The 12,052-nt window shown below is 34.8% G+C and overlaps 1 protein-coding gene across 2 annotated transcripts in view; it reads left to right on the forward strand.

Moving 5' to 3' along the window:
* The window catches only part of CSMD3 (CUB and Sushi multiple domains 3), a 1,080,374-nt gene extending 1,068,551 nt beyond the window's left edge, over positions 1–11,823 (forward strand). For both annotated transcript variants that reach the window (XM_003782396.2, XM_003782397.2), the window contains 5 exons: positions 378–536; positions 3,133–3,245; positions 5,517–5,604; positions 7,566–7,701; positions 11,664–11,823. In XM_003782396.2, coding sequence (XP_003782444.1) covers positions 378–536; positions 3,133–3,245; positions 5,517–5,604; positions 7,566–7,701; positions 11,664–11,823 — 656 coding nt within the window. The remainder of the gene's footprint in view (positions 1–377; positions 537–3,132; positions 3,246–5,516; positions 5,605–7,565; positions 7,702–11,663) is intronic.
* Positions 11,824–12,052: the final 229 nt, after the last annotated feature.

Consider the following 12,052-nt stretch of genomic DNA (forward strand, 5'->3'; position numbering starts at 1 on the left):
GCCTTTGGGTATACAGACTCATTTAGCTCGGGAAAATAATTTTATTTTACTTGTATGAGAAAAATATTGTTATAGGAGACCAAACACAAGTGAAGTATATATTTGTCTGGGTTCTGAAAATAAGCCCCATGTCTTTCCTTGATACTGTCCATTTCTCTCTTGTTGATGACATATGAACAAAACTAGGTTATTACAATTTTGATTTGTCCTAAAAACTTGAAACATGAAGAATTCATTTTATAACACGTATTCAACATTAATGTATATTTAGCAATATGTCATTATTCAGTTAACCAGCATTCATTCACCTACTATTTAATGCTTATATTTATATGATATTATCAAATTAATGTGTGAACTGTTTAATCTACTCATAGTTCCTGATGATGTGTTTGCTCAAAATTATATATGGAAAGGCTCTTACAATTTCAAAGGAAGGAAGCAGCCCATGACCTTGACAGTTACTAGTTTCAATGCTTCCACGGGGAGAGTTAATGCAACGCTCAGCAACAGCAACATGGAGCTGCTACTTTCAGGTATCCTATTTAAAAGCACCAGTGAAAAATAATACCCTCATGCTTTTACTTCTATCACGATTTTGTCATTTTTCTTAATGATTTTTGTGCTGTGAAATATTTATTTTGATACATTTGTTTTTGATGACCTTCATATCCATTCAGAGCCCAGGTTTTCTGGTTTGGAGACTGATAAAGGAGAATTGCAACACAAATGGAAAGCTGCACAGTTCTAAAATTAGTTTCTTCAAGAATGTTTTGTTGTAGCTAGAATTAGATGTCACGTGTTAGAACAGTGCTTTGAGCTTAATAGGAGTCTTTCTCTATTCTCATGAGACCAGAGTCTGAATCAGTACTTTGCAAACTATTCCGTGACCAGAAAAATCATTTTTGAAAATGAGATTTTTTAGGTGGCTACTGAAATTTTCAGACAGGAAAGACAGTGCTGCACTTGCTTAAAAAGGAGTGAGAAAATCAGACCTGCTTACTCGCCTCAAGTTTCTGCTTCCATTGTCTAGTACCTGCTCTCCTCTTTATCTTCTGGTTCCATTGTCTAGTACCCACTCTCCTCTTTATCTTCAGTTGCTGTTTTTTTTTCACATTCATATATTTTCTCAAATGTCATATCCTCCTGCAACACATCCAAAGACCCCATCTGAAGGGCATTTTATACTATAAATACAGTCAGACACACTTTTGATAGAGCAGTCTCCACTGTTTTATTTTCTTCTCTTTACTATTTAAAATTATCTTCTATTATTTGTTATTTAACTATATTGTTACAATAAAAGCTCTAGGATGGGAGCTCTTTCCAATCCATTGTTCTACCCCCTGAGTCTAGAAGATCTTCTGGATCAAAATAAGTATCACGGCTCGGCGCCTGTGGCTCAAGCAGCTAAGGTGCCAGCCACATACACCTAAGGTGGCGGGTTCGAATCCCCAGCCCGGGCCCGCCAAACAACAATGATGGCTGCAACCAAAAAATGGCCAGGCATTGTGGCAGGTGCCTGTAGTCCCAGCTACTTGGGAGGCTGAGGCAGGAGACTCGCTTGAGCCCAGGAGTTGGAGGTTGCTGTGAGCATGATGCCATGACACTCTACCTAGGGGGATAGCTTGAGGCTTCGTCTCAAAAAAAAAAAAATAAGTATCAGTACATATTGCCAAATTAGTAAATTTGAATCATCATTGCTCTATGCTGGAGCACTAATATTTGATATTATTAATATGAAATGTCTATGTGGTAAACTTTTGTATATATCCTACATAATTATTAATAATGAAATATATTGGTATAATGAAATGAAAAAATCATATTCATTGAGTCTACAATTTTTAAAAAAAAATTATTGAGCATTGTTTTGTATTATTGAATGATCCTTTGTGAAACCTCATGTAGACAATATTATAATTTAATATATATATTTTTAAATACACAATTCCTGGTATTAATTTTAAAAAGCTTTTAATGGATGAGAAAAATGTATTTCTTCAACTTTAAAATGTAAACACGTTTTTTTCTTTGCTATAAAAAAGTTAGTCCAAAATAAATGTTTAGTTATACTAATTTAGAAAGACCTCAAAAGGGATTCCTAGAAATATAGGAAAAAAAAATAATTAGTTTAATTTCCTTTCACTTACAGCTTCTAAACAAACCAACTGGAATAGTTTCCCAGCAATATGATTTTGATTACCTTTATGCCCTCTTCCTATTGATTGCTGTTTTTATTTTAGGTTAAGCTCTATGTTTTGATATCTTTGCCTTTCAGCATTTTATGGTATTTATTACAGAGATGAGCAATTGAGTGAATGAATGGAGCCAAATTTCAACCAAGTTAATTTTTGAAATCCTTTTTCCTATACTGTTCTAAATATATTTACACTTCAGCTTATATTTACTCTTAAAATACTCACTGTATTTTCTTAAGTTGTTCAATATATTACTCCTTTTTGTCATTACATGTATTTGCTTTCTTAGACTAAAAATTCTGCTTTATTTTTAAGACCCAGCTCTAATGCTTTTCCTAACAAGCACTTCTTGATCATTTCAGTGTGAAATGTTCCCTCCCCATCCTTTTTTTTTTTTTTAATCACACTTTTCCATGTATTTTGGTTTGCTGTGTATCTTACTTATACCTCCTACTTTTTTGGAAATTCTTGAGAATAGAAACTACATATATCTATTTTTGTGGTTCCAGCAGCACTTAGAATATTCTTTCTCAGGGCTGGCACCTAAGTCACTATTAAGGAAAATGTACAGAATTTTAACATTTGACTTGTAAACTGGAAGATTTTAGAATCCTTTCGGAAGAAGAAAATATTTTATTTGCAATATCTTGGAATTATATTCTTTTGAAAAGTCATACTTAATTTTAATAGCATAGGTAATTTAAACCTTTAATTAAACAATGAAGATTTAAGGTGAGGATTTCAGCCCAAAGGAAAATCAACATATATTGCAAGATTTGTAAAAACATCATGGATGACACCATCCCTGACTTGGGCCTTGTTTTATTTCTTTTCCTATTACATATTCTACATGATATAGTCAAGGAATTGTAGATAATAATGTAGCATAACTATTTACAAAATTAAGACTAAATGTCCTTGTATTTTACAGGGGTATATAAAAGTCAGGAAGCTCGCTTAATGTTACACATATATCTTATTAAAGTACCAGCCCACACTTCTGTGAAGAAAATGAAGGAGGAAAATTGGGCTATGGATGGGTTTGTAAGTATAGTTCTTTAAGAGTCTGCTGCTGATTTTAATGGCAAATATGTAGTTTCTCCAGAAAAAGAGAATTTTCCCAATTTACCTGATATGAACACATATACATACTTGTATATTAGCATGTATAAATATTTAGTATTATAAAGTATCAGGCCTAGAATTATTGGTGTCTGAGGTGCATTTCTTACTTTCATAGAGTGTGTGTGTGTAGGTGTGTTGGTCTGCATACAGATTTTCATTGGTTTCATCAAATATATTCTCTCTACAGTCAACCCTATGATAAAAAACATCTGACTAAAATACTATGTATAATTGAATCTTTGTCTGGAACCACTATTTAAGGCAGATGCAACATATTTACAAAGTGCATCATAAAATTAAGTATGCCTATTAAATTGAATGTAATTTTTTATGAAGTTCGCAAAGAGCTTACATGAAGTGCATTCTGTGGGGAGATAGTTGCCGTAGCTTCCTCATGGAGTCACTTTGTTACATTGAGTACATTTATGTGACTGCAGTATCCAAATTAACAATTAGAAGAAACAAGTCTTTTATTAACACCCTGGCCAGGAATCTTTGCTGAAGAATAAGCATGAGAGATCAGGTCACCTCCTTCCAAGTACCAACCCCTCTTTCCTAAGGAAGGCTCAGTGGGAAAGAAGATACCATAGTAGGTCACAGGCTTCAGTCAGTTTGGTTCCTGAGAAAAAATGGCCATCCTGTTTCTCTATTCTGTTTTGCAATTCCTGGAATTGAGAACTGACTCACGTCTTCGATGCACTCAGATGTTTAATTGTATTATTTTATATAGGAAACAAAAATAAATTTATTCAATAAAATGCTAGAGTTTGAATTACTCTTTCTAGAACTATTTCATGTTTTACAATGGCCATACCCAAAGTCTGCTCTCTGAACATAAGGAGTAATTCCCCCGTGAAATGTCAGACCTCCCACAGTGGTTTGGCATGCTTTGCTTTTGAGAGAGGATTCAAGGTTTTTACTACTTTTATGATACCATACGTGACTTAGGTAAGTGACATTAATTAGCACAAACTGCAGGGTAAATTCCAATTACCAGTCAGTGATGTGGGTCACTGAAATGTATCAATTCGTATTTTTACCTGTAAGATGACATGACATTATGCGTGTAAAGTATGTTTTAAGGATAGGGTTTTATACAAATGTAAGGTGGATGGAGCAGTCAGCGATGCACATTCGTCCCTTCTCCTGTGTCGGAGGTTATTTGTGGAGGTTTTGCCTGAAGATGTGGATTCAATTCACCTCTGTGCTGCGTCTCACTGTCTCATTCTAGAGTTGAAGCTGGAAGGATAGCAGCCACCTGGGACACGTTCCTATCTCAGAGTCAGAAGCTCTCAGAGGGGCAGGTGGTTCTGACATCAGCTCAAATGTGTTGATGTACACATTTTTTAGAAGCTCATTTTAGGATGTAACTCACATGTCTTATACTTTACCCGTTTAAAGTGTACAATTCAGTGGTTTTTAATATATGCACAGGGATGTGTCACCATCACCACAGCCAATTTACTAATGTGCAAAGTTGAGAATATCTTTATCACCTTAGAAAGAAGCCCCATAGCCTTGAGCTACCTACCACCCACTCAACTCCCCCCATCCTCACTGTACCATAACCATACCCACTCATCTGTTTCTGTCTCTATAGATTTCTTTATTCTAGACTTTCATGTGAATATAATTATTAACATGTCATCTTTTGTCCCTGATATAATAGCATATTTTATGCTTCTTAAGGCAATCCCGCCCACATTCCACTGGCTGCAGTGAGTCCCAGCCCCAAGCCAACTCACTGACAAGGGGCCGGACTCCTCCCAGGGAGGTCACTGGGAAGAGGCAGAGGAATGCACGTGTCCTGTATAATAATCTAATTTACAAAGTACAATATTGTTATATTTTGACTTTTAATTGACCATTTGTCTCATGGTTTCATCATGTCATTGCTTTTTATTTTTGTGACAAAAGGGTCTTAACCTAAAAGAAATCTACCTATATATTTTTATTATTAATAACTACCCCCTTTTTTCAGTACCATAATTATTTAACATTGAAAAATTTACTTTTGCTTTGAATGATGGAAAATTAGCACAATGTGTTGTGTTTTGCAATAGGAGAAAGATATGGAAGGAAGGAAGTTGGTATAATATTCATTTCAGAAGAAAACTGAGTATTTATCAGAGCTGGGAGAATGGAACTATGACCACTATTCAGATTTATTTAACTTTTAAATATTTTCAGGTTTCTGCTGAGCCCGATGGAGCTACTTATGTATTTCAAGGATTCATTCAAGGCAAAGATTATGGACAATTTGGACTACAAAGACTGGGTAATGTATTTATTTTGTTTATGAAGTTCCTTTATCACTCTAGACATCACAAGAAAAGACAGGAGATTCTGTACATTGAACACATATACTAAATTTTGGATTCTGCATTGTCAGGGATATACTTGATATATTGGATAGCCTTTTTAGATAATCACATTCTTCAAAATATTGGTCCTTTATGTACCAATTTTGTACAGTGTATGGTTTTTCATCATATTTCTAATAAACATGACAAAGTGTCTTGTCCTTAAGCAAATAAAAAGGAGAAAAAGTGATACAGATAAAAAAGAAAATATTAAACTGTAAATTATTTTATCACATGAAAACTGTAATGCTTCTATTCAGTTTGACTATTGTTGCGATTATCTTACTCATCCGAAAATGTGGTGGCAACTGGAAAGGAAAATAACTGAGGATTGGGGCCCTTGGGGGGACTCGGTGCTGCTCAAGTGTGCACAGTCTCTGGTAGAAGGCATAGGGTTTTGTCATTCTTGTTCCCAACTCTTGTATATGTGTGTACACCCTTAATGGCTCTGCCAGAATGTACTTAGAAACAGCTTCTGGTGTATAATTCTCTTAAGGCATACCGACTCCCATTATTACATCCTGACATTGATACATAATGAATAATTTTAGGCTCGACAAACTAATGTCTGATGTTTATCTTTAAAAATCATTACTTTTGAAGCTTTACATAAATATATCGAGTTACTGGAAAAAGAAGGTGTAAGATAAGGTACTAATTTTTTTTAACATGGACAAAGGTATCGAGTTATTTATCATATGATATGAGTCATTTATCATAAAGGGAAATTCTATTTCTGTAAATGAACAATAGTAACAAGATGTACTTTCACATAATGTCTCCCTACAATTGTGTTACTTTTAAAAACAAAATAAAATCCTCCTTAACAGGGTACATAAACATAGTTGTGTTATCGTGTGCAGAATATGTCCACATAATATTCCCCAAAAGTGTCTCAAATACTACAAGACTAAAACAGAATCTATAAAAAAAGGAGCTGTTTCTTTCTGAGAAAAAACTGTTAGCTGTTTCCTCTTTCCCCATCCCTGTGCTAACAACCCTGATTTTTCTTAGTTTTTTATCTGCTAATGCCACCACCATCTACTCAGCTACAAGTAGATAGTTCTAATCCTCTCTGGTGCCGCCTTAGCTCTCTGATCCTCACAGACAGTTCTGTTAATTATAACTCTGAATGTTTCTCCAATCTGTCATTTGTTGCTCTTCCTAGTACTCAAGTTTAAGCCTTTTCAATACCCCCAATTCCAGACTATGCCCTGTCAAGTCCTTCCCACCCCAGGCGCTGTTCTAAATCTCATGTGTTATCACTGGGTCTTTCATTTCTAAACACCTTCATTTGCCCCTGACTGTGAATGGTAAGCGTGTGTTCCGCAGAGTGGTAACTATTCCCTGTCGGTAATTTATTTTTTCATCCTCTGATTCTAAACACCTGTCCATGCTCGTCACATCCCTGAAAGAAGCCACTTGCCTTCCCATTTCTAGACTTACAATAATCCTGCCTCCTCCTTCATTAGTTGCTCTTCTGACTCTTTAAGGCCAAGTCTGTACGGTCTGTCCTCCCGAGTTATTCTTCCCTTTCTCAATCATGTTGACCTTCACTTTGTGCTTTAGTTATATAACCCTGTTAATGTCTCTATACACTTTCCCACTATTATTTAAATCCTCACTTCTCAGATCTGCTTATTTTTTAGTCTGTATCCTTTCCTAGAAAAATATCTTGTACATGGCTAGGCACTGTGCAAAAACTGTGTAAAAGTGAGTTGAAGGAGTTTCATGAAATATTGTTGTTCTCGGTGTGCACATTTCCAAGTAGCTCTATTGAGAGTAGAAAAAATTAATTGGTTCATAAAAACAGAAATCAATGACGACAAAATAGAGTTGATTTGGGATTTATAATTCTTTTATTTTATTTTGTTAGGACTGAATATGTCAGAAGGTTCAAATTCTTCAAATCAGCCTCATGGGACAAATAGTAGTTCTGTGGCCATTGCTATTCTTGTGCCTTTTTTTGCACTTATATTTGCAGGCTTTGGATTTTATCTTTATAAACAAAGGTAAGTGTATTGATTTTTAACTACAAAATGTTTCCCAATTCTGTTTTTCATGTCATCTCTACAGTTTTAATTCAAATCCTAAATTCCAGTTGCGGGGGTGGGCTGGTAAGTATTGACACCTCTGTGTTAATTTTTGCAACAGTTGAAAAACTTGCTTCTAAAAACTTCCTTCTTGGTCCCAACCTGGCAACCCCAGATACATATTAACAAAATTATTCTGTTAATTTATACAAACACTCAATTTAACTATTTCTCTTTTTCCTTTCCATTTCCTCATGTACAATTAATTTTACAGGTTATTTTTACATTTTCCATAATGAGACTTTGGGGATAAAAAAATCTGTGTAAAGGTTTAAATTAGAGGGGTGATATCTGTCACCAGAGTTATTTAGAAAACCAGTCAAAAGCTGGTATCCAAACACCTTGGCTCACATGACAATACTGACTGATTTTACCCAGGCAGACAGATGTTAACTTGCTCTAATCTTCTCATTCATCTTCTGATGCTTTTGATGATTATGCAATTAATATCTGTGTATATTACAAAAATACATTATTATAATGTGTATTATTAAATGTATATCAGTGATAGAGATCACTTACAACCATGCGTGTTGGTAGTCAGTCCTTTTCACCCATCCAGTATAACATCCTGATGGGAGCTTTATTATGCAATTCTCCACTATTTGGGGCAATCCCTTATCAAGAAAAAAGTATATAGGTACCAGATAATTAAATGAGTATTATCTAAATACATTTTCTTCAGAGCTGATGTTATTTTGTGTCAGCCTGAAATATTTCAGAATAATTTATTTAATATTATATAAATTTATAGTGAGTATGAATTAGCAGTTGGGTAGGTCTGGCCAATGTCAGTTTTTATTAATAGATAAAGAATAATCATCACTGGATATATTCATAAAACAGGCTGTGACAACTTTTTATTGTGGTGAAATACATATGACATAAAACCTGCCATCTAAATCATACTAAAGTGTATAAATCAGTGGCATTTCTGACATTCACAATATCTTGCAACCATCACTGCTGTATCATTCCAGGACAGTTTCTTTAAAACCCCAAAGGAAGCTCTATACTCATTGAGCAGTCAGTCCTCTTTCCCTTTACCCAGACTCAGACAGCTGCCAACAGGCCTCTTTTCATTTGCTTATTCTGGATATTTCATAAAAATGGAATCCTACACCATGCGGCATTTAGTGCCTGGCTTCTGACACTTGGTCGAAGCTTTTCAAGTTTCACCTCCTTTATGGTGTGCGTAGTGCCTCACTCCTACACGTGGCTGAATAGCCTTCCGTGATGCAAAGGTTTTGTTTGACAGAATCCACTCATCCAGTTGGTGGATATTTGGGTTATTTCTACCTTCTGACTATTGTGAGTAGTGTTATTGGACACATCTGTGTACAAGTTTTTGTTTGAACACTTCTTTTCAATTCTTTTGGGTATATATTCAGAAATGAGATTACCAAGTAATGTGGTAATTTACTTAATTGACTGAGTAACCACCAAGGTCTTTTGCACGGTAGCTGCACCACTTCACATTCCCTCCAGGAATGTGCAAGAGTTCTCTTTTCTGCACATACTCACCAACACTTGTTATTCTCTGGCTTTTAATTATTTTTATTTTTTGCTTTTTTTATGTATTATAGCCACCCTAATGTATGTGCATGGTATCTTCTTTGATTTTGTTTGTTTGTTTGTTTTTCTTTGAGACAGAGTCTCACTATGTGACCCTTGGTAGAGAGCTATGGCATCACAGCTCACAGCAACCTCAATTCTTGGGTTTAAGCAATTCTCTTGCCTCAGCCTCCCAAGTAGCTGGAATTACAGGCGCCCACCACATCACCCGGCTATTTTTTGGTTGTAGTTGTCATTGTTGTTTGGCAGGCCCGGGCTGGATTTGAACCCGCCAGCTCCGGTGTATGTGGCTGGCACCGTAGCCACTGAGTTACAGGCACGGAGCCCCTCTGCACTGTATCTTATCATGATTTTGACTTTCACTTATAATTACAAGTGATGTTGAGAATCATTATTTTTTTTTTGGCCACTTGTATATGTTTTTTATCAAAATGCCTTTTCAAGTACTTTGCCCATTTTTAAATTGGATTGTTTGTCCTATTGTTGTTGAGTTGTAAGAATTCAGTTGTAATATATTCCAGACACTAGAGCCTCATCAGATATATGTTTTGCAAATATTTTCTCCTTTTCTGTGGGTTTTATTCTCACCCTCTTGAAAGTATCTTTTCTCTATTCATAAATTCCAATTTATTTTTTTCTTCTCTTGTGCTTTTATTGTTTAAGAAACCATTGAAAACTTCAAGATCATGAAGATTTACTAATATGCTTTTTTTCTAAGAGTTTTATATATTTAGCTCTTATACTCTAGGACTTTGATTTATTTAGAGTTAATTTTTGTTCATGGTTTGAATTTTTTCCTTTTTAAAACTTGATAATTTTCCTTAAAGTTGTTGTAGAATATGAAGAAATGGCACCTATTTATGTCTTCATGATAGCCACCTAATTAGAAGGAAACAGTGTTGCTTCCAACTCTTATTGTAAATCTAATTTGGAAAAAAATACATCCAGTGAGGTTATAGTAGCAAAAGACATAGCTCAGGAGAGCCAGTTTTGAGTTGTCTTCCAATAAACCTAACATAGATTTTGTTTTTAAATTTACTATCAGAAAAATCATTTGACAATTTTTAAAATACCCCAAAATTTAGAAAATGCATTAAGATAGTAAAGTAACATAATATAATGGAAAAGGAAAGTTACAATGAAATTAAAATTTAAAATTTATTCCATTTTACATAAACAAAGAGTCGAGAGACAAATTTATTTCAGGGTACATACTTTTTAGGGTTGAGGCTTCAGAAACAGATAAGACAAGTGGACCTTTGCTCCGTTGCAAATGTCAGCAAATTATACAGTGAAATGTGGAAAAGAAATGAGATTAGCATTAGTCAGAGGAGGGAGAAATAAAGAAATGAAGCAGGAATTCAAGAGCCACCTACATCAGCCAGCCCAGACTCTGTGTGTTTTATTAAGTAAAAACAAATGTTTAATTGTCAGTAACTCCTTGGGACTATTTTCCTGACTTGAGTATCCATATAGTCACTTTTTTTTAGGGGGCTTGAATTTGTCTTCTCTAACAGGTATCATTTTAAAAATCAAATAGAGTATGTGTGTTTTGTTGATCCTCAAGGCTTTCACAAATTAGGCCTTAGCAGTAACTGTCTACTATATATGATTCACGGAATCCCCTTCTCTTTACTAGAGAACTGCCTCCTTATTCTTTAGATCTGAGATGAAGCTTTACTTCCTGAGAGATGCTTTCCTTATTACCTGTCCCAAAGGGCCTCCCAGTTACTTTTCATATCGATCATTTTCCTTTCCATCCTAATGCTTCTCATTACTTACAATTTTTGTTTTATTTTTAATTTGTTTATTATTTTCTATCGCTATAATATAAGCTCCATGAGAGTAAAGATTTTATATGCTTTTTCAAAGAAATAGAGAGCCAACACCTAGAATCATGTCTGGGACATAAGAGATGCTCCCTAAATATTTGATGAATGCACAAATGCTTAGTAATGGATTTAAATTCATCCTCCTCCTTATCATCATAATTTATTAATATGATACATAAGTCATAATTCACTATTTTATTATAAAAATTATAATGAATCCATCATGTCATCTATATTATTCAGATCAGTCCTATGTGTAAATATGTAGTACATGTAAACACTGAAATTTACTCGATTTAAAAGTAATATGTGAATTTTCCCAGTTTTATTTGTGGAGTTTATAATTTGTCTATTAATATTTTTGAGTTGCATTATCTGTTAGCAATGATAATTCAAGTATATGACATTTGAGCCCTAGTCTACTGTTTCTAGAAGAAGGTTAACACACGGTTCATCAATGGTTCTCATCCACAGGACTGCACCCAAAACGCAGTACACAGGATGTTCAGTTCATGAAAATAACAACGGCCAAGCAGCTTTTGAAAATCCCATGTATGACACCAACACGAAGTCAGTGGAAGGAAAGGCAGTAAGATTTGACCCCAACTTGAACACAGTTTGCACAATGGTATAACGAGGCAACACTGCCTTTTTTGGAAGTTTGGAAACCGACACACAAAACAGTGCACATTTAGTTCACTGCTAACCCAATTAAAGCACACTTTTCAGGACATGCTGGGTCACCTTTTCCTGAGGAATGATAGAGAAGAGCGTTTTTTCATAAACTGGACCATAATTCTTCATGTTTACCATGGAGAGCTTTACAGAGATTCGGCTGCACTCTGGGAGTGCTTACTCACAGT

This window comes from Otolemur garnettii, unplaced genomic scaffold (assembly GCF_000181295.1).
Source record: "Otolemur garnettii isolate 467f Iridium unplaced genomic scaffold, OtoGar3 scaffold00004, whole genome shotgun sequence".
Classification (NCBI taxonomy): Eukaryota; Metazoa; Chordata; class Mammalia; order Primates; family Galagidae; genus Otolemur; species Otolemur garnettii.